The sequence below is a fragment of the Amphiura filiformis genome, chromosome 4 (genome assembly GCF_039555335.1).
Source record: "Amphiura filiformis chromosome 4, Afil_fr2py, whole genome shotgun sequence".
NCBI lineage: Eukaryota > Metazoa > Echinodermata > Ophiuroidea > Amphilepidida > Amphiuridae > Amphiura > Amphiura filiformis.
The window spans coordinates 3,863,333-3,884,853 of NC_092631.1; the positions used below are offsets into that span (position 1 = coordinate 3,863,333).

The 21,521-nt window shown below is 35.5% G+C and overlaps 1 protein-coding gene across 7 annotated transcripts in view; it reads right to left on the reverse strand.

Moving 5' to 3' along the window:
* Positions 1–678: 678 nt before the first annotated feature.
* The window catches only part of LOC140150476 (uncharacterized), an 81,745-nt gene continuing 60,902 nt past the window's right edge, over positions 679–21,521 (reverse strand). Inside the window, exons 14-18 of one of the 7 annotated variants that reach the window (XM_072172498.1) lie at positions 12,293–12,310; positions 11,536–11,737; positions 9,150–9,479; positions 4,936–4,983; positions 679–1,577 (exon numbers count right to left, since the gene is read on the reverse strand). In XM_072172498.1, the coding sequence (XP_072028599.1) occupies positions 1,347–1,577; positions 4,936–4,983; positions 9,150–9,479; positions 11,536–11,737; positions 12,293–12,310 (829 nt within the window). In that variant the 3' untranslated portion in view covers positions 679–1,346. Of the gene's footprint in view, positions 1,578–4,935; positions 4,984–8,436; positions 8,503–9,149; positions 9,480–11,535; positions 11,738–12,292; positions 12,311–19,142; positions 19,242–21,521 lie in introns of all 7 variants that reach the window. The other 6 variants (XM_072172500.1, XM_072172496.1, XM_072172499.1 and 3 more) reach the window with 6 other exon arrangements.

Sequence of the window (21,521 nt, forward strand, 5' to 3'; positions counted from 1 at the left end):
TTTCCCTCTTTTTCTAGTGGAGCACCTTGCTCAGGAGACTGAACAATGGACAGTACTTAAAGCTAAGTTGCACTACATGTAACAACAAATGTTAATCCCCAATGTTTTATCATATGAAAAGCTTTTACCACATTTATTTAGCATGTTTATACTGAGATTGAGAATGTTTACCATGTCAGGCACAGTCCGACCTGTAATCCTGGTCGGTTACACTGCCTGTGCCGTTACTTCTGATCAACATGACACATCAATATAGGGTGCATTAACACCAAGCATACAGCGTGCTGGTCCAGTGCTCTCAGTAGAAACGTCCTGGATACCAATAAAAGGCATGCTGGTTACAAAACGGCAAAATATGTGTTGCCGTGTTGGAAGTAGAAATATGTTACTATTTTCAAAGACTAGCAAATGTATTATCATTTCCGAAATTTTGATTTCTCTCCATTGTTCTAACATATCTTTGAATGTCCATAGCATCAGCATGGAAAATAATAAAAGTTCATAACACAAACTTTCAAAGAGGCACTCACTGTGTACAAAATTGAGTCAAAAGTAACAAGGTTTCCTTTGTCAATAAGGCTTTGACGAATGTCACTTTCTGATATGAAATTTGTTCCCTAAATGATAAGGTTTTCTAATAGTACAAAATTGGATTGAAATGCAACAACGTTGACTTTGTCAATAAGGCTGTGAACGTTGTCATGTTTTTAGATATGAGAGATACTCCCTAAATGATATGGTTTTATAATTGAGAAGGTAATTGCTAAAAGGCAGAGTGAAAGGCACTTTACCATATATAAAATGCATCAGCGGAAATTAGTAGCCAATACGCTAAAAGTGAAGTGGAATTCATACCTACTAAAACAGGCTTACAATATATTAGTGGACCCTGTTTACATGATTTTTTTTTAATTTGTAGAGAAAGATTTGTCTAGTTGTCATCCACAAAAAAGTGCTGTGTTGATTAAAGTTTATCAGAAGACATGTACATGAATCATGCATATCCAGTAAGTAAATCACATAAGGCACCCAACAGCAGTTTTGGCCCAAATCAGATGTATATAGTCCATGTCCAGATAGCCACTAGTACAATGATGATGCAGCATGATCCTAGCAAGTTGAACCACGTAGACAAGTTGAACCACTTAATGTCTCCCATATGTTAGCATGAAAGTTCATCTATATTGATAATCCCCTATTAATGAGTCGTGTGAGGTCTAGCAGCATCACGCCCTCTAATAGTCAGTATACAGTGCTTCTCCACGATGTCTCTTAAACAACACCAGCCATGTTTTTGTCCATTATTATACCCCATGTGACCGCCAAACAATCACAGGCATATCATATCACAGTTCTGTAGTCATCGTAGAGCGTTTATTGGATGACACATCTAGACCCATAGGATCCCCATAGCCTTCTATCTGCCATGACGCATTACCATTTGACGCCATGATGGGTTGCGCAGGAGTTGTATACGTGGTTGGTTTCTTGTTACTTGTGAAACTCTTGTTGCTGCTAAGGCCAGAGAGCTTCTTCATACTGCCTGATGACGACTGTCTTTTGTTGGATTCCAATGCCTGGGTAAGGATAAAGCGATTAAATATATGTGATTAAACACAGTGGAAGTAACGCATATAAGCCATTTTTATGATTGAAACAATTATGGCATGGGGCTATTCCATTTAAAATTCACACTACCCCTGTGCAAGATTTTGGAAAGTTCTTCTACAGAGGGAGTACGAGTTTCAAATAGAATAGACAGTTGGGTAATATCCATTTGAAATACTCTCTCCAGTTGTGGAAGATATAGGTAAAGGCATAATACAGGGGGAGTATGGGTTTCAAAATGATTAACCCTGACTAATTACATTTGAAAAACATACTCCCCACTGTTGAAGATATTTCCAAAATCTTCCACAGGGGTAGTGTGGATTTTAAATGGAATGGCCCATTACAAACACTCTCAAATTATGTGCTGGTTCAAATCATCATTGAAACAAAATGTTTTACTTCGAACTTTAAAGTGAGGCCTACAATACCAATTTCCAAAACATCTTACTTTGCTGTCTGCCAAATGCCACAATTGTGCCAATCAAAAGAAAAATTGGCACTTAACAAGCAAGTAATATTCTTCTATTTTGAGATACTCACTGCAAGAACAGCAATCAGTGACCCACAATCAAGGACAGAAACAGAGCTCATAAACTTTTATTTAGTCAATAACATTTGTCACTTACCTTTTCCGGCTAAAATAAAATCACCTTTGAACCTGTCATCGATTTTGCACTTACTACTAAATGTTTCCAGTTTGGATTGGTTTTATTTAACATACCACTCTGGCAGTCAAGACATCATGTACATGTTGTTTATTCCCTTTGCACAAAATTGGGCAATTGTAGTTGAAATCCTTACACCCCCTACGAAGGACATGACCTTAATCTTCCACACATGGAGTGTGAATTTCAAATGGGTTTACCTGAATGGTGACTCCATTTAGAATCTACACCCCATGTGTGAGAAGGGAGATAAAGGTCATGACTTCCATACAGAGAGTACAGAGAGGGAATTCCCAGTGTATGCATAGCAACCTTGGCAAAGGGGACACACAGACATATATCACATGTGCACAATTCTTTTATCGGTGCTTGTTGAGGTCAGTCTTTGTGGGCAATCAGTCTAACCAAGAGAATGTTTATGCTTATTTATTAAACTACAGTTATCAGGGATAAATTGTAAAGAAGCATGTATAAATTCAACCCTACTTTTCAGTTTTCATATTAATTGCCTTTTTGGATTGGGGATAGACAGCATTTTAAGTTGCAAAATGGATGACAAGTTTTGAAACGAAATTACACATTGTCTGCTTGGCACACACAAATGCTAAGTGCATTATCTACTTGGTGCACAAATGGGTTAACCGCTGAGGTGAAATGAAGGCATTTAACCTAAAGCCAAGAATTTTCTGCTTTACAAATGCTAAATTCCGCTTTTCTCCGCTTTGTAATTTTAGCACATTTCTGACATAATAAAATTTCACAAGAATCTTGTGACGATCATTGCGATTTGCAAAGTTGGGATGGGTAATTGGGTATCATGGCTGCAATGGGGCGTTGTAACGGTAAATTTATGACGGATTTTACTTTATTTTGAAGACCCATTTCATTTAGTATTTTATTTATTTATTTTCAATTGTATTTTTTTTCCCTTTTTCTAGGTCATTTTTGATTATTTTTTTTATTTTTTTCTCAGAAATGCGTTTTCCGCTTTACCTCCGAATTCCGCGATTTTCGCGGAATTTCCGCAACGCGGAAAATTCTTGGCTTTAATTTAACCTATTTGTACTACAGGCAGTTAATGCAGTAACCCTTTGTGTGCTCCCAAGCAGTCAATGATGTCAGTGGAACACTACACATTTGTACAAACAAATTATTTGTTTGAAATCATGCAAACAACACCATTTTGCAATCAACTAAAACTTTAAAAGATAAGAAAATATTAATGTAAATTAAAACTTCCAACACAGGTAGCTAAAAACTTCATCAACATTTCGATCAGGTACGTTATCATGTGGATTCAACTTTTCCCACAGTGTCATTAAGAAAAAAGTTTCAAGATCATTTTCAAACTTCGCATAGTGTTCAATGTTTCAATTATATTGATGAAGTTTCATAGCACCAATGCATCAAATTAAAAAAGAAAAAAACACACAACCAAACAAACATTTTAAACAACATTAAAAAATATCAAACCACATATTACATGCAAACAACAAAATTAGCATGATCCACCACCGACACCAGCACTTTTACAGGTTACATTTCTGATGGAATTTATGATTGATAGTAACAGTTACGTTAGCATACTGTGTTCCCAGCCTTCACTACTGTTTGCAGTTAATCATGAATGAACAAAGTAAAAGTTAATACTACCACCCTTAATAATGATGTGCTTGCAAATTGCAAGATATAGCTTGGTGACTTAGTAATGCGACCTTTGACATGCCTAGATCAGCAAGGAATGTAATGACATTGAAACGTGTAACTTTTACATCATAAAATACATGTAAAAGTGTTACGTCCTTGACTATTTTATTTGCATTGATTATTTTATACATTTTAAATTCAAATTGCCTATTGCTATTGAAAACCGTAAGTGGTTGTGGTTGTTGCCTGGCTTCATCTACATCAAAGTTTTTTATGAGGTGCAGTTTTGAAGGTGTTAGGATTATCAAAGCCCAGGCTATTATACTACATCCGGGTTTTTTTTTTTTTCCAATTACGAATTTCTAGGCTAAAAATTACATATAACAATATGCAATTCTTACTAGATTCTACCTGGGCACCTTGGGAGAATAATGCTAGTGCATTGAATGGTCAACCCAGGTTAAATAAGAAATAAATAAATATGGGTCAGTACATTTTGGGCCTGACCTTGACTCTCCTATTAATCCCTTTTTGTTGATGATTTTGAAGAAATTTCGAAAAGGAAATCTAGAAAAAATTCCAGGGGAAAATTACCAAATCTAATTTAATTTCTCTTCTAAAACTGTGTTTTTTTCACAAGAAAATCCTTGGATTAAGGGCTACTATGTCATTTCCTTCAAAAATGATAACAAAATGAACAAAATATGTCAGGTTATGAAACACAGATATGCTGCAGCTGATGAAGTGAAAGATTACACTGGACCCTAAAAACATAAATTATGAGAACGTGCAAAACTGTTTTATCTTTATTAGTGTTTACACCATCTTCATGAAAACTTTGGCTAAAAAAAGAAAGGTTTATAAAAATAAAACTTTGAAGACATTTCATGCACATGAGAAGTATATCTACGCTACATTCTACACAGCATGCTAACTAATTTAGTTTTTGGATGCAAGCAAGCAAGCAGTCACACACATACACACAGAAGATATATAATTATCAGCAACATACTTCTAGCTTGTTGGCAGGGTTTGCTGCGCTAGTTGACGAAACCATTCTCTGTGGAGAAAAGAAGTGACCAACAAACAAAGCCACTCAAGTGAGTCAAAATTATGGTTTGTTTTTATCAACAAAACTGCCCAATGTGGATTAATTTCTGACAAAATTTATGCTGATATACAGTTCCTCATGTCCGCTGTACTATTCAGCACTTCTAATCGTTAAACCTGTTCAGGTTCATTCCATTTTATACTTGGACTGACACAAAAGACTCAAATTTGGATTATGCAAGCAAATGTGTTGTTGGGCTTGTATCACTATCGCAATACTTGAAAATCAAATTGGCAGCTCTTATCCATGTGAAATTGTGGCGACACTATGGATGGTGTCATTCCAACAGGGTTTTAATTCAAATGGAGTAAACATCCTGGTTACAATGGTTTGAATTCAAATGGAGTAAACATCCTGGTTACAATGGCTGTCAGAACAGAACTTAACACATTTGGCAGATATGTTGATGATATAAAATGCAGTTATTGCCTTTAAGTGTGTTAGTGTTAGTAGAAATATGCATTTAGATATGCTATCATTGACATAGTGGTTCTTTGATGTTATATGGACATTTCAATTGGTTCATTTCATTGCTTACACCTAATGGGCTATACCACTTAAAATCCATACCCCCCATATGAAGACATAACCTTAATTTCACACACAAAGGTGTAGATTTTGAATGGGGTCACCCAATCATGTAACCCCATTTGAAATTCACACTTCCCGTATGTAAGATTAAAGTTGTGTCTTCCATAGGGGTGTATGGATTTCAACTGGCATAACCCATTCATATCTTATCCATAGCTAAATGAATTGTTTTGCGAGATATCAGTGGAAATTTTTCAATAATATTCTTGCCCATTTCAATGGCTACAATTTGCTAAAAAGGCATTGGATTTATGGTTCTTGAGTTGAAATGAACAACAAAGAAATACCACAAGAATAGAAAATTTCTTCTTTCAACCATATATGGAAATTGATTGGATCAGAACCTTTTGCAAATTACTTGAACCAACTTACAATTTAATGATAATTTTTTTATTATAACTTAGCCGGAGATCTGTTTAGATATTGGGAATCTACCAATGATTTCTGATTCCTTGACAAAAGTTGAGCATGATGTGCAGGCCCTGTATCCTAAATACAGGATCCAGATTCGCAAAGCACTAGCAAAAATTATTACAGTAAGATGCATCTCTTGCTCACTACACATTACCCTGTTTGGTGAGTGGTGACCCACTACAAGCAGAAACAAATCCCTGACACAATGTTTTCTGTAATCTTTTAGTGATGTTGTGTGGGTGTGTGTGTGTAAATAAAAAAGTATGGTTGTTTTTATCTGATCGCAATCAGGTAACAAGTGATCATGAATGCATGACTTGAATCACTGTGCATGCACAACACAGCCATACATTGTACATTAGAAATCATTATGTGTATGTGAAAGGTTGACCAGTCAAACATGATTAAACGTACGCACACATACATGTTGACAGGTCGAACAGGATCATGCACACACATCAATCTCATTCCAGAGCAAATTATGAAACTGGCTGTAGTGTCTTGCTTTTTTTTATGTGATCATTACAAGAATTGTACCAGTAAGTGTGAAAGGATAACTGAGACTCATCGTCGTGTTGAGACTCATCATTCTTAATTAAGTTTACTAAATCTTGAATCAAGTTGATTGGTCGAGATTTAGCATGCCTCAAATCTTGTGTAGTGCAAATTCCACTCATCAAACATGCGCATCATGCTTCATAGGTGTCAAGAAATAGGCAGATTAACTTTCTATAATATTCATACTCTCAGCAAGTCACTGACGTCAGTGCCCATTTCACTGGGTACAGCTTCAAAATGCAATCGTTCACTAAAACACTGACATACCAAGGCACACATTTAAAGAAACCACATAGATACGCGCGTGAAACCACTCCCACGTCAGTGACCCGCTGATAGAAACAATACCATAACTAGCTATTTGCTCATTTCCCACAATGCATCATAATTGGATTGTAATCCAGTTACAATGCATCATGGTATATGTGCAATTTGTCAACCTAACGGATGATAAATTTCCATTTTACAGTCTGTAATTTGTGTGCAAGGTGCAATAGAACTGAAAGACAGTGCAATGTCTTTTGATAGGGAAAAGTGACTTACAAGTGAAAAATAAAAGAGTCAAGCATGACGGTAGAAGAAATGGTTTTGGGGAAACATTCTATATGATATATTTTTGGTTTCAATTCAATGCATTTTACATCATGCAGCATTGCTCCATGCACAGTGTGTACAGTCAGTTTATGCAGTTCAGTTCAATGCATCGGTGCTAAGTTAAGACAATGTGAAGGTTCTCTGGGACTACCTACATGGCACCATAAAGCCAATAGGAACATACATGACCAGCTGTAGTATATATGCAGTACTGTATAATTGATGACCTACTCCTGATTCTAGAATTGTTACCGGTAGCTCACGTCGTTGGGCAGTGGCCCCTGAACATGTTTAAAACAAAACTGCCAACAGAATAGGAGGTTTTCCTATAAACATGTTCAGGGGCCAATGACACAAACAAGGTTTTTCCTGCCCAACGACATAATGTTGCATGTACTTTCTTTAACAATGTGCGTCACATAATTGCCCCATAGCCTCTGCATGCTCTCTGTGCTACTTGTGAACAAGGGCTCGAATATGGCATTAAAATGTTTAACTGAAGGCACTAATTTAAAGGTATACGGCCCGATTTCTTCAAATGGATTTTTGTACCTTACAATGAGTCCAAAGCAATCCGATTCCAAATTTGGATATTAGAAACAAATCCATACATCCCAGTGGCCCACAGAACAACACGGGTGGTACACCACCATGGGACGGGGCTGCTACTTTTTCATTTGTACTATTAAAACGAAACATATCTTATAAGCCTAAAATTGTACTTGATTATGAGAAAAATGTGAGCTTTCTGCTGATGCAAAAAATCTGGATTTTGCAGCGGTAAATGGGGATGAGGCTCAATCAGGTTACACACCTTTAAAACTCTCAATTGATCATGTGGTCAGCAAATATTTGTCTAAAAGAACATCAATATTTGCTAAAATTTTGGCAGGCTAGTTGTGACCCCAGCAACTGGACCAATGGGCAAGTTGATAAAAAAAAAAGCATGAACCCTGTCGTGGGCACACAAGAAATACCAAGCAATTTTAATAGGCAAAATCCACAGCTTCTGTAGGTAGCCCCGTTGTGAACCTTAATCCAATTTGTTCAACAAAATAAGTACAGCAACTTTTGTGCAACAGCCATTCCATATGCCAATGTTCCTTGAAAAGAGTATTTTGTACCTCATATCAAAAGTGGAACAGGCACATAAAATTAGCATCAAAAATGCCGTCACATCAAACTGAACAAAATGAAAACAATCGATTCCAAATGCTTCTTCATTTCACATTGTCTTAGAACTACCTGGCTTGTGCTTGGGAAATGAAATGAGCGACTCTTTGGTTTTGTCAAAAACAGACCACTGCTAATCTGTAGGTATGGATCAAAATCATTGAGAATACAACAAAGTATAAAAATAACTTTTTTTTGCAAAAACGGAACTTTGTTCCTTGCGAAAACTGAAAAAATAGCAACAAATTCAACTACTGGTGGGGGAAAAAAGCGAGAAAAACTGAGAATAACGACAAACTCAGCTACTAATGGTATAATAATAATGTTAAGAAAGAAAAAGAAAAACACAAGGAACACAGTGAATTGAATAATAGAAATTAAAGCTAATTGCAACAAAGTAAAGAAATAATTCTCTCTACCTGTCTTGCGCCTAAGGTCAGAGGTTAAATGCTTTAGCCAATACTCTGTAAAAATGTATCTGCTTACATGTACTAAACAGTTGCGCTCTATTTGTGTGGCTATTAGCAGGGAATATATCTGACCTGATCTGTTACAATCAGTTTGAAATTTAAGCCATTTAAGTTCAGGGGTCAAATCTGATTTATGATATCATAAGGAGTAATCGGCTTGAAGTTCAACCATCAACATATTTTTTAAAAACAAAATGGACCTCTGAATGATAAATTTGACGGCATGTTCAAACTCATTTAAACAGAACTCGGCACAGTTTAGGAGAGAGGGTGCAAACGGAAAGTGTGTCGCAAACTTTAAAAAAACAAACATACCACATCACTTGGGTCGACAGACACTGCAGCAGTTGCAGAAACAGATGACGAAAGGCCAGCCGTACTAAGGGGGTCTATCTCAAAATCATCGTCTGGCGTTGGAGGGAAAGCGCCAGCGCCGGGGCTTGATACCACACTGCTGACACCTGATTGAGTGATTCCATCAGTTGTACTGGTGTCAAAGGTGAATGCGGTGGCACTAGCCCCGACGGTGGCGCTTGTTGCAGCCATAGAAATGGCTGCAGCTGCAGCCGTTATGTTATTGACTTTATCGTCTGCTGTGCGATTTGGGGTGTTGGGTGTTGCTCCGTGTGCTTTTAAACCATCATGCTAGAGAGGGTTGGGATTAGGGGGAAAGAGAATTGTAAGTTACAAGCAAAAAGAAGATCAAAGTACTTGTCATAGACCTATTGTCTTCATACAGACGGGATGCAACAAGTTTTATAGATTCTGTCATTGTTGCCGTATGCTATTGGAAATTTATATGACTACATATAGTCCAGAATGCCAAGGGGTTTGTTTATTTGTTTTGGGGTGTTTTTTTGGCTCCTGAGATTTAAAGATAAGTTCTGAAGCAACTTTGAGGGACCAAAGACAAACGCTCTGAATTATGAGATAAATAACTTTCTAAATCCATAAATGTGTTTGTTTATTAACAATTCTGGCAAAATCTTGAACACAGTTTTGAATTTTGGTTCATCGTTTTTGATTTTATGACATCTATGATTTGTGATACAAAAGGGATAGATTTTGCTTTAAATTCAGGATTTCAAAATTGAAATCATTCATTGGAAGTACAAAATAATCAAATATCGACATATTTCATCATTTGTGGTTTTTATCATGGTATGTACCTCATGAATTAGTTTTGAATATGAAATAAATAGTTTCTTAATTATCTGAACTGAATTATGGCATGTGATTAAATAAACTTGGATTAAAACACAATGAGGAATGGTTTCAATGCTGTCTAGTTTTTTGTTCTTTTCGTCTTTACTCAATGAAAATGAAATATGTTTATAATCTGTTAGATATTGAACAGAAAGTGAAACGAATATGGGTTTCGGATTTGAAAAACAAAATGTACAAAGTGGCACAACAAAAGAAAAAATAAATAAAAGCATAAAATACAGATTACGAAAAACATGCCTCTAAAATGCGTATTGAAAAATTGAGCAGTGTAGTTTTATGGCACGACAGGAAAGAAAAGTGAAACAGGTTTCATTCAAAAAATAAGCGATTTCATGCACAAGTATTTGTACACTATCTTGCATACCCACACCCTTGCATACATAAGAGTCGACTCTACAAAAGAATCAGATTGCACATTCTGATCAAAATAATTTGATGCTATAAAATGAAGATTTTTTTTTTAAATGTTGGTATACATTGTTAAATTTGAATGAAGTTAGTTGATTTGCCGCCACGCTTTGAATATTAACACTCAATACCATGATAGATGGATGAAGCAAACTTGATATATATTTAATAATCAGGATTAATGCACTCCCATTTTAATGGCCTATTCGAAATTTACTCCTTACATCCGAAATTTAAAATTTCAAAGGTTGAGGGGAGGTAACATTTATTTTCCTTTGAAATTAAACCAACATAGCAATTTTTCATATCAAAAATTTCGCAAATTTCTTTCAAATTCCAAATCAGTATAACTTAGAAGGGAGTGAGGATAATATTTAGAATAGCCATTAAGTTCCCTCGTTATGAAACAAACCATTTTGCTCAAAATATCAACATAAACCTTATTTATATGTCAATCATTTTGACTTGTATGCACATACACCCCCCCCCCACACACACACACACACACATCCTCACCATTTACATATACCTGTAACTACTGGCAAACGGACAGATTTGTCATTGCCTTACCATGGACATACACATTTTGAGTTTGATTCGGCTGACCACAGACTTAACGACAAGTGTAGACTCGCAAGCTTTTTGATCAAGTAAAGTTAATTTTTTATTACTTTCGTGGTCCAAGCTGTGCGCCAAGCGTACACACAGAAGAAATAAACAATCACGCTGATTGGCTGATCAACGCACTTGACAACAAGCTGGTTGACCCATTAGTCGTCGGCGCGGCACGTAGTAGGCGACCTTGTCACTTCTACGTGATCGCAATTCACCAGCGCGTACCCGGACCACGGAAGTAATAAAAAATTAACTTTAACACCTTCCTGTGCATCCACTTACACATAAGATTTTTCATGTGCACGTTTGCCATGTTTACAAACACTCCCTCACTATCATACACCCCCCACACACACGCCTCCACCCCATACTCACACATTAATAACTCATAGACTTTATATCTAACAATCAAACATCTTGATTTACTCCCATCAACCCTGCCATTTGTTACCTGCAAACTTGAAGCGGACCCCGACCCGTTCAAGTCCGGATTGCTAGCCGTACGGAATGACAGGTCTCCGTTGACTCCCGAGTGCATCTGATGGCTGTTTGTTGCCTTTCCCATCATGGCTGGTATATCCTCTGAGGAGGACATATCTAAGCACACACCTGGTGGTGTACATGGGTCTTCTAGGTCATCCATGTCTAATCCACTATGTAGATTATGAAAAGAAATTGGTTAAGAATGTATCAATTAGTACTCATTAACATTGATTGACTTGATAATCTGTAGGTCTCTAAGTTATATCTTTGGGTACATTTTCCCTTTACTTATTAACCAGGTATGTGCATCAGACACTAGTTTTTAATGAGGAATGAAAACTTCACTGCAAGTTATATCTTTGAATGCTAACCACAAGATAAATTGCACTTTGATTTTGGATCATAATTTGCATGCTTTATCTCAAAAATACAATGAATATTATGTTTCATCATAATAAAAAAATACGACCAGTAAGATCACCTTTTTTTTTTATTATATAACAATTTCTTTTTTATTATTGGATAAGAAATAATCTTAATCATAAACAAAGATCTTTATATTTTAGAACCACCACAAAAATGTACACAAGAGTAATGATAAACCAAAAATAAAACACTATAAGATATGAAAACTTATTTTTTAAACAAGACTTGAAACCAAATTTCCACCAAAAGACACCCCTCTGATATATTTGTGCACATGTATTAACTTGATATAAACTCACATGAACTGTTGGCATGGCCTATTGGCATATAGTTGAATGCATGTGTAGAAAAGTGAATAAAGAAAGGGTTAGTAGGTTAGTACGCCATCACAAAATGACAACTATGAATGGTGGTTAGTTGCATATGTATAATATATCATTAGTATGAAAATGAGTTAAGATAATGTTTTAGTTATTACAGAGGTTGCTGACCAGCAGGTCATGACCCCATTTGAGGTTGTGAGCCTTGTGGGTTTAGCGAGACTACTTGGTGATTAAGGAAAGCCATTCTTTGCAAGTGGTTCCAAGTTTTAGAAAGTAGGTTTCAAAAAAAAAAAAAAATGAAAATGTGCTGAAGTTAAACATACTCCTCTAAATGCTGTTATCTGTAAAAGCTAAAAAGCAAGTTCTTTGATTTTAGTAAGTGCATGTTATGCAGCAATTGCATATACAAGTTGTATCAAAATGATTGATACCCAGCAGTTCCCAGAGGTAAATTTGGTGATTAATATCATGTCACGCAACAATAAAATTGTGGTCGTTTCAAAAGGATTAAATATTGTATTTGTAAGAAGCATGCTATAATAAAAACAAATGAGTGGCAAGCATTATGATACAGAACGTATAAGACAGGGTTCGAGGTTTGAGTACGGTTTCACTGCCAAATGTGTGAAAAAAATATTTAGGTGTGAAGAATACTTCTAAAAATGAGCATATATATTATTTCTAAGGTAAAAATGTCTGAATTTTCCATTTTTCTAACTTAGAATACTGTATCTTAAGTCGTTTTCGGGTTAAACATGGATTTATGGCCATTTTTTACTGAAAATGACCAGTTTTAGGTGAAAAAAAATTCACCATTAATTTTTAATCCCTCATATTTTCTACTATATAGATAAATGTTGTCTTTCTCTGTTATTTTGTATTACCTGATGGTTTATTTGTTCAAATAAAACTGTTTTTAATTGATTTCATTGCTTACTTTGTATACCATACCGGATAAAGTTGAACTTGAAAGTGAAAAAACGAAGCCCAAAAAGGTCATTTTAGAGAGATTTGTATCTTAGTTTCGCCATAAAATTTGATCTAAAGGGGCTAGAGACCTCATTAACCCCTCATTTTAATGATATTTCAATTTGCCACACACTGATAATAATTTTAACTTCCTTCAAAAAAGAAAAATTGAAGAAAATTGCAAAAATGTTACCCCTACCCCTAAGCGTGAAAAAAATATGGCAAATTGTAAAAAAAATTATTTCGGAAAAACTTACGGAGGTACAGCTCTGAAAAGTTGATCGATTGTGCACTCTACCAATCCCCACAATCGATTAGATTTGTGGAATGATGCCATGTATACTTTTTTCAAAATAATTTTTTTTACAACTCAGATTTTGCCCCATTTTGAGGTTCACGCCATTTTTCTGATGTATCAACCCCTTAAACCCAAAGGTCACACCCATAAAAGTTATTCCAGGAAGAACAGTCAATGCCTTTCATGTTGTGCCCTCAAATATGTAATTATAAAGGGATGATCTGATGATAATATGACCACCGATGATGAAGAATCTTTCACACCGGGAGATGTAGTATGGGCAAAGCATGGTTGCTTCTGGTATCCAGCTAAAGTCATTTCCCCAACTGATGTACCTGAACATCTGAGAAGTTCTATCCTGAGAAAACTGAAACAAGTATTAGTCAAGTGGTATGGTGAAGAGAACTTTAGTTCTGTACCAGCTCATCACATCAACCACTTATCAGAAAATAAAGTTGATGCAGCCCGTGCCGCTAGATCACACAATATTCAGTCGCGCTATCAACAAGCCATTTCTGATGTCAGGGGTGAATAAAGTGCTATGCTTCAGTATAAACATTTTAAGATTGTGTAAAGGTAATCAGTTATACATTAACACTTTAAGAACATAATTTCTTTATGAGTTTAGACATCAATAGATTTATTGTCTTGACACCAAACCTGACCGCTATATGTTTACTAAATATATAGGAATACAGGGGCCTCAGTACCAACATCATTTCATTTTCATACATGAGAACAGTGTTTAAACATATTTATAGATTCAAAACAACTTTAACTGAAGTAATAATGCTCTGTAACTTTTTAAAAATACAGTTGTGTTCCAAGTAGACTCCCAGGATTGGTTAACATTTTCATATCATTCTTCGTAAAAACAACATGCGCTTAGAATTTGTTACATATCTTTAAAATGGTGATAGCCTGTGTATTAAAAACTTCAGAAATGGACTCAGCACAAAATTCTAGTCCAGAAAACATGTATAATGTTATGATAACATGAACTTCATTTTTCCCCCATTTTGGCAGTAAAACCGTACTCAAACCTCGAACCCTGTCATAATTAGTAGCAATACTGATATGAAGTTAGGTAAAAAAATTTATATTAAGTGCTGCAATGACTCTTTTTTTCCTTTATGGTAATCAGCTATCAACTGATCAGAACCAGAGGTTTCCAGTTAAGGTAGTATTATCGGCTACGGTGTCATGCACAGATTTGGTTGAAAATGATACAGGATGTGTAGTTGGGTGAGAAAAACATGCCTGCCAAATTTTAATTTTTGCCAAAAAAGCGTTTTTGAGTTATGCCATTTTTTATCATTAAGAAACCCCATTGACTTTGCACATAAAGTGGTTTTGACACTAAGCCTCGTTCACTAAAATTGGTAAATATTTGAAAAGGGATACTATGTTTAAATATTATTTTTTCTCCTTTATATCCTCTTTATAGAACTGCTTTTTGGATCTTTTTATTACAAAAAATGTTACCAAATAATATTACTGACTTTTTTTCCAATATATTGGCCAGTTAATAAAGGTGATATTTGAAGGTAATGTTAGTACTTGCTCAAATTTTCTTGATTTGATCTAGAAACACTGAATGACCCAATTTCATAATTATTGTCTGAGCTAACCATAGGGCCAATTTTAACAAACAAGGTGTCATATGAAAGGTTATTAAATTTAGAAACTTAGAAAGTATTTCTATTTTAAGTTATGGGTGTTTCTAGATTTCCCTAATTTAAAAATGGAAAAAATGATTTTTCTCAAAAATAAACACTTTATCAAAAAAATCTGGCGAGAGAATTTAGATATTAGGCTTATTAACCACCCCTCAAACTATGGAAACCATATCACATTCCCTCTAGGCTAGCAATAATTATTTGTTGAAAAAATTAGGAATTTTCATAAAATAAAGAAAAACATAAGAAATGTTTCAATTTTCATGAAACATTAAAAATAAGTGGAGTAAAGACTTATCTTCAATTGGTTATATATTTGATGAGGATACATAATTCTGATTTGATATAGTGGCTATTTTCCTGCATGGGCCTATTATCCGATGATCCTACCTTAAAAACCAATAACATTTGCATGTATAGTGTGCCCAACTGCCAGCTCTGTGTTAACCCCATGAGAACTATCTGCCGATTGGCCAAAAAGAAGTTTTCATTATCAATTGGCCCAATCAGAAACATTGTTATAATAATTTCACCACACAAAATAATTGGGGCGAATTATTTGCAAAGATCCATTCTGATTGGTGATTAAAGTGAAAATATCATGTAATTGACCAATTAGAGGCAATGTAAGATCGGCAGGAGTTAGCTTGCAGCACATGTAATGACAGAGGCAAACTACATGGGAAAGTAGATTGATCCACATTAGTTCACATCAATGTGGTAATTCTGTGGCCTGTGGTGCATCTGAATGGGTCATCTGCAATATGCATTGCACTGCATTGTGATTGGGTAAAAGCAATGCAAGACTTCTTGAAATACAATGCTTTCGTTTTGAATTGCATGATGTTAAGGCTGTTGTCGGGTAGAATTTTCATTGTTGACAATCATCGAAACTCAAGATCCGACGTCGACAAATTGTCACCAAAGCAATACATCAATCTAGTCAAAATATCACGTTCAGAGATCATGTTATGCATTGTTTGCTTACATCAAAATGTGGCCATATACCCCATATATTCAGCATCAGAAAATTGGGATTGTAATGGAAAGATAATCTGCACCACTTGCGAATGAAAATAGAAGCTTATCTTAAGCTTATCTCTAATATTTTTGATAAAGTTTTTGTGAAAACCAGGAAAATTGCTTTGTCACCAATTGTCGACAACAGCCTTGTGGACAACAGCCCTACGTGATGTATTTGCATTGTATTGACATTCCCAAAATGTGCCATCCAAGCTCACTTTGATGTGGATTAAGTCCCCCAATTTAGATTGCAATTACATAACACAATGTATTCAGTGTTGTATATAACACTACGTACAAATTCTGTTCAATGTTCATGTCAATGTTGCAACACAAATATAAAATTTTGATTCATATGTATAAACACATTTTATTAAACTGAAAAGATGGCTATCTTTTAGAATACCCTACCATTTTTTACATTCACATTGTATGTATATGGGTCGTTCATAAAAGACTCTGTTGAAAATCTACAGTGACAGGGTATTCCAAAAGAAATCCTAAAAGATTAATAAATAAGTATTATTTCAAAATTATTCACCTGAAAGCAGTGCTCAAAATACTTTCCTGATTATGAGGGCTATTTTGACCAGATTCGCATTAACAAAATATTTTTCATGCATGCTACTTTTTGATATTTGGGGCGAATCACTCTAAGCACCCACATATTTTGAGCCCTGCAACAGCATGTCCACTCAAGGGAAAGTATAAATTCACTTTGTCCATTCTACTTTTTTCACTTTGCTCACAGGCATTTTAAAACTTAACCAATGCTTCCCTGTATTAATGTATTACAGTTCCTACGCGTATTCGTGAGAAATGTGTTGTTTTGTATTGCACAAAACAACATAATGTAACCTTTTATTTTGACCATGTCTCAAAAATCTACTTAAGCAACAAAGTACTCAATTTGCTGTCACGCCAGGGGCACACTGCTGCCCAGATACTTCACTGGTACCTGAGTGGGTACTCTTTACACACATCAGATTCACATGTACAGTCCACACACTGGTAGTGGATTGGTACTGCACTGGTACTCTAAGAGTAGCCACAAAGCTTGGCAGCAGTGTACAACTGGGGTTGCCAGCAATAGGGATCTGGTATTTTACAAAGTACTCAATTTGCTTGCATACATTGTATCAAACATGCTATGGATACCAATGTGGAAGCAATACACATTGTTAATTGAAACATTATGCTATCAAATATGTAATTAATGCATAAATAGTGCAAACAGCAAAACATGAAAAATGAATAAAATAAATAAATGGAAAATGGAGCATGCTTGATGGATACTAGCAAGCAAAATCAAATTAAAAGCCTGTGCAAAAATGAAAAGGAAACAGACCAAATCCCTGTGAACAAACTAGTTTGGTTAGGGAGGGAGGCGGATTCAAAATATTGGCTATATTAAATATTTGGTTATGTTGTACAAGTCCAGAATTTTACTCTTGTTTAAGGCGTTTTATCTTCCATGCAAAAGATTTCATTAATGCGCCAATCTTCTACATGGAAGATGAAACATCTAAAAACGTGAGTAAAATTCTGGACTTGTACAACATAACCTGATATTTAATTCAATTATATCAGCCCCGCTAATTTATTCAAAGGAATATTGGTGATGTTTCTTGTATGAAATATCAATGTTATTTTGATCTGCTTCTGATGGGGAGAGCAGCTTTGTAACAAACTAGTTTTACATTTACAGGGTTTATCAATCTCTTGCTTGGTTCCCCGAGTTACAACAAGCAAGGTACGGCAAGCAGGGCAAATGTTGCTGGTTGCGTCTCAATTCCACAATTAAATTTTCTAAACCATGACCTACTTTTTACCATGCAATTACTCTTGAAGTATTAAAGTAAGGTTTCAAATTTGTTTTACCAGATAATCTAACCAGGTAATCTTGACTGGATGCTGACTGTGTGCTTTGTGATCTACAGAGAACTGGCAACAACTGTAAGCATGTGCCAAGATGCCAAGTGTTTATGACATTTGACTATCTGAGGTAAAATTATTTTGAGGTCTTACTCTAATTATACAAAGATCACTATCTAGTCTACATTTACCTCTATAACTACTAATTATAGTCCATTTGGCCTCCTCGAGGAAGTGACATCAGTGTATGCTCCAGTGGGCACAGTATTAAGTCATATGTGTTGACTTAAAGAAGTGGCACGTTTACACACCTGTACACACGCTAAGTAAAGCTGAATTTATACTCCATCGCGACAAGTGATTGGAAGTTGACCAATGAGATAGCATGCTTTTCACAACGGAACAAAATGCGCTCTACCTCATTGGCTAGAAACCAATCGCTATCGCTCAGCGATGTAGTATAAATTCAGCTTAACTGTGACAAAGTCCTGACATCATTGCCTCGAGGAAGCCAAATGGACTATATTATAAATAGACATACAAAAAAACTCATTTGAGGTGTAACACCTCTGCAACTATAACACAGAATCACATTTTGGCAAAAAGTCAATTGAACAAGGTTAACAAAATGGTATTTCAAAACTTTAGCACCCAATTCAAGGGAAAGCTAAGTATGACTTGGGGGTGTGGAATTGAAGGTTATTATATCAGTGATTTTGAAACTTTCTTCATCGCACAAAGTTGAGCTCAGAATCTCTGTAGTACAATATCAACTTCTTTCTGTTCACAAAATAAAATGCAAAAATGTGTTCCTGTTTTGCTACATAAAGCAAAAAATAAATAAATGATGAACTAAAGAGGCATCATCATCCTAACATTTGGCACAAAGAAACCAGGTTCCAAATAAGATCTGAAGTCAATGTCAGTCTTATTGGATGACCTGAACTGTGCAATCTAGTGAGTGATGATGTCCATGACTTACACGTCTTGCATACTACTGTACTGTTTGGTGCCGGCAGTGGCAGCAGCTACCCTCTGGCGGGCATCGCCAGTAGCGTGGGGTGGTAAAGAGTTGTGACGTCTAAGAAAGATGATCAATGACACACGACAAAACACACCAGAGCACACAGAAAAATGAATAGGTGAAATTTTGTAACAGAAACTAAAATATAATAAAATAAAATCACACTAAGGGAAGATTTTTCGAAAGCAAGGTTTCATCAGATGGGTTTCTGAGTGAGTGACTGTGTCACTACAGCAACATCCCATAAAAGTTGCTGACACAGGACAGGTCCAGAACATATCTAAGTATCATTCAAATTAGCATGTCAGAGGAGAAGCACCCACTATTCCTTACACCTGCCTGTGGGTGAACAAGGGATTGGATTATAATCACTCTGGATTGGCCCAAGCCATGATGAAGAGAATTCAAAATCCAAAAAGGGGCAGGAATTCCTAGGACCACTGTGTATTGGCATTTCAAAAAGTGTCCTTACACTAATTCTATGTCAGTGCCTCATGAACTGCTTGAAACCTTGATTTCAAAGTACCGCCCTTCAAGTACAGAAGTAGTGAGAAACAAACAAAGTTATTCTCATTGTAAATTTTGTTATCTTTATCCTAGGTCTGATAATGATGGTATGATCATCTTATGTCACTATCAACATAATTCCAATGAATCATAATTTGCACTAATAAAACTAATGGAGAAGGCATTTATCTACTAGAATACTTTCACTACCCAATTCACCTTTTCGGTAATCCCATAAGCCTTTGCGGGTAGACCTGAGATGTCGTTATTTGATGACACGCCGATGTGCACATTTTGTTTGACAAATACTATTACTGTGCATTTGAAAGCCGTAATGTGTGCGGTAATGATGTGTGCATCAATGTGACCACATCAGAGGTCTACACGCAAAGGCTTAAAGATGAAGCCCCACCAGAGCAGTTCTTCTGGGGTGAAGCAAACCTACCTGGTTATCAAATTAATCAGTGACAAGGTTATCTCTGAATTTGCTAGGTGCTAATTGATATTTTAATGTTATTGCATCAATTAGCACCTGTCAAATTCAGAGACAACCTTGTCACTGATTAATTTGATAACCAGGCAGGTTTGGTTCACCCCAGAAGAACTGCTCTGGCGGGACTTCCTCTTTAAGGGATTTACCGAACAGTTGAATACAAAATGACTTCATTATCTCCTCTAGTGCTCTACCAAGTGATGTTGAGAAAGGCCCTTACTATACATGCAAAACAATTGATGCATGTTTCTACTGCAGTAAATTTAATACCTAGCATCATATTGCATGATCTACCTCATGCTCAGTAGAAACATACAGATTATTTCTGTTTGGGATGCTACATCTAGAAACACACAGATTAAGATCACACAGCCAATGAAATGCTGCTACAAGTTTTTAACCCAATGTGCCACAATAAATTGTATTCGAAGACTTCTTCCAACAGTCACTGCACTGTATGTGCCATAATTCAGTCCTTTATTTCTCAAAAATGCAGGAGCTTTGTTAATTACTCTGATTTTTGTGAGGAGCTTAATAACTAAATAAGGAGCTCGTATTTTTAAAGCCTGTGATAAAACACAGGATTTCAAATATTAAGGGGCTCTACAAATCGCACTCCTATAATGCTGTTAAGGAGAGCTGTAGGAGCTCTGGAGCAATTGAGCTCCTTAAAAACGAAGGCCTGATAATTTGTAAGACCTGATATCTCTGATTATGCATGATAGTGAGCAAAGTTTATGTATTTGGTTCAACAATATGAGAATAACTAAGTTTGTCAATAGAGGTTGGTGATTTAAAAAAAATAAATAAATGAATAAATTAAAGTTGAAGAGAGAAGCCAAGTGCTGAAATATCATCTGCAAGTTACTGCACATCAATCATACACAAAATAGTACACCAAACAATGATGAATTGCTTTATGACGGGAAAATAAAAATAAAAATAATAAACATCTAAATCATGGCAAAACTTAATTAAAACAATGAAGATAATGGCATCTACTTTCATAGAATAGCAAAGATTTCCACAATACACTTGACAAAAAAAATTGATATTACTTTTACATAATCACTCAGTAATTTTCAAAATGTCACTTACCAGGTCAAACCCTATCAAATTTGTTATTTATTTTCTAGACATCTCAGATATTAACCACTTATAAATAAAATAATTACCAGTTTCTTATTTAACATAAATCCCATAAATTGTAATCATGTTTTGAAACAAATAACATACTCTTTTTTTGTTAATTGACTTTTCTTTGAAAATAATATTAATTCTGAAATCAATATTTTTTTCATTTTGTATAATTTATCCATTTTCTTTTCCCATGCAAG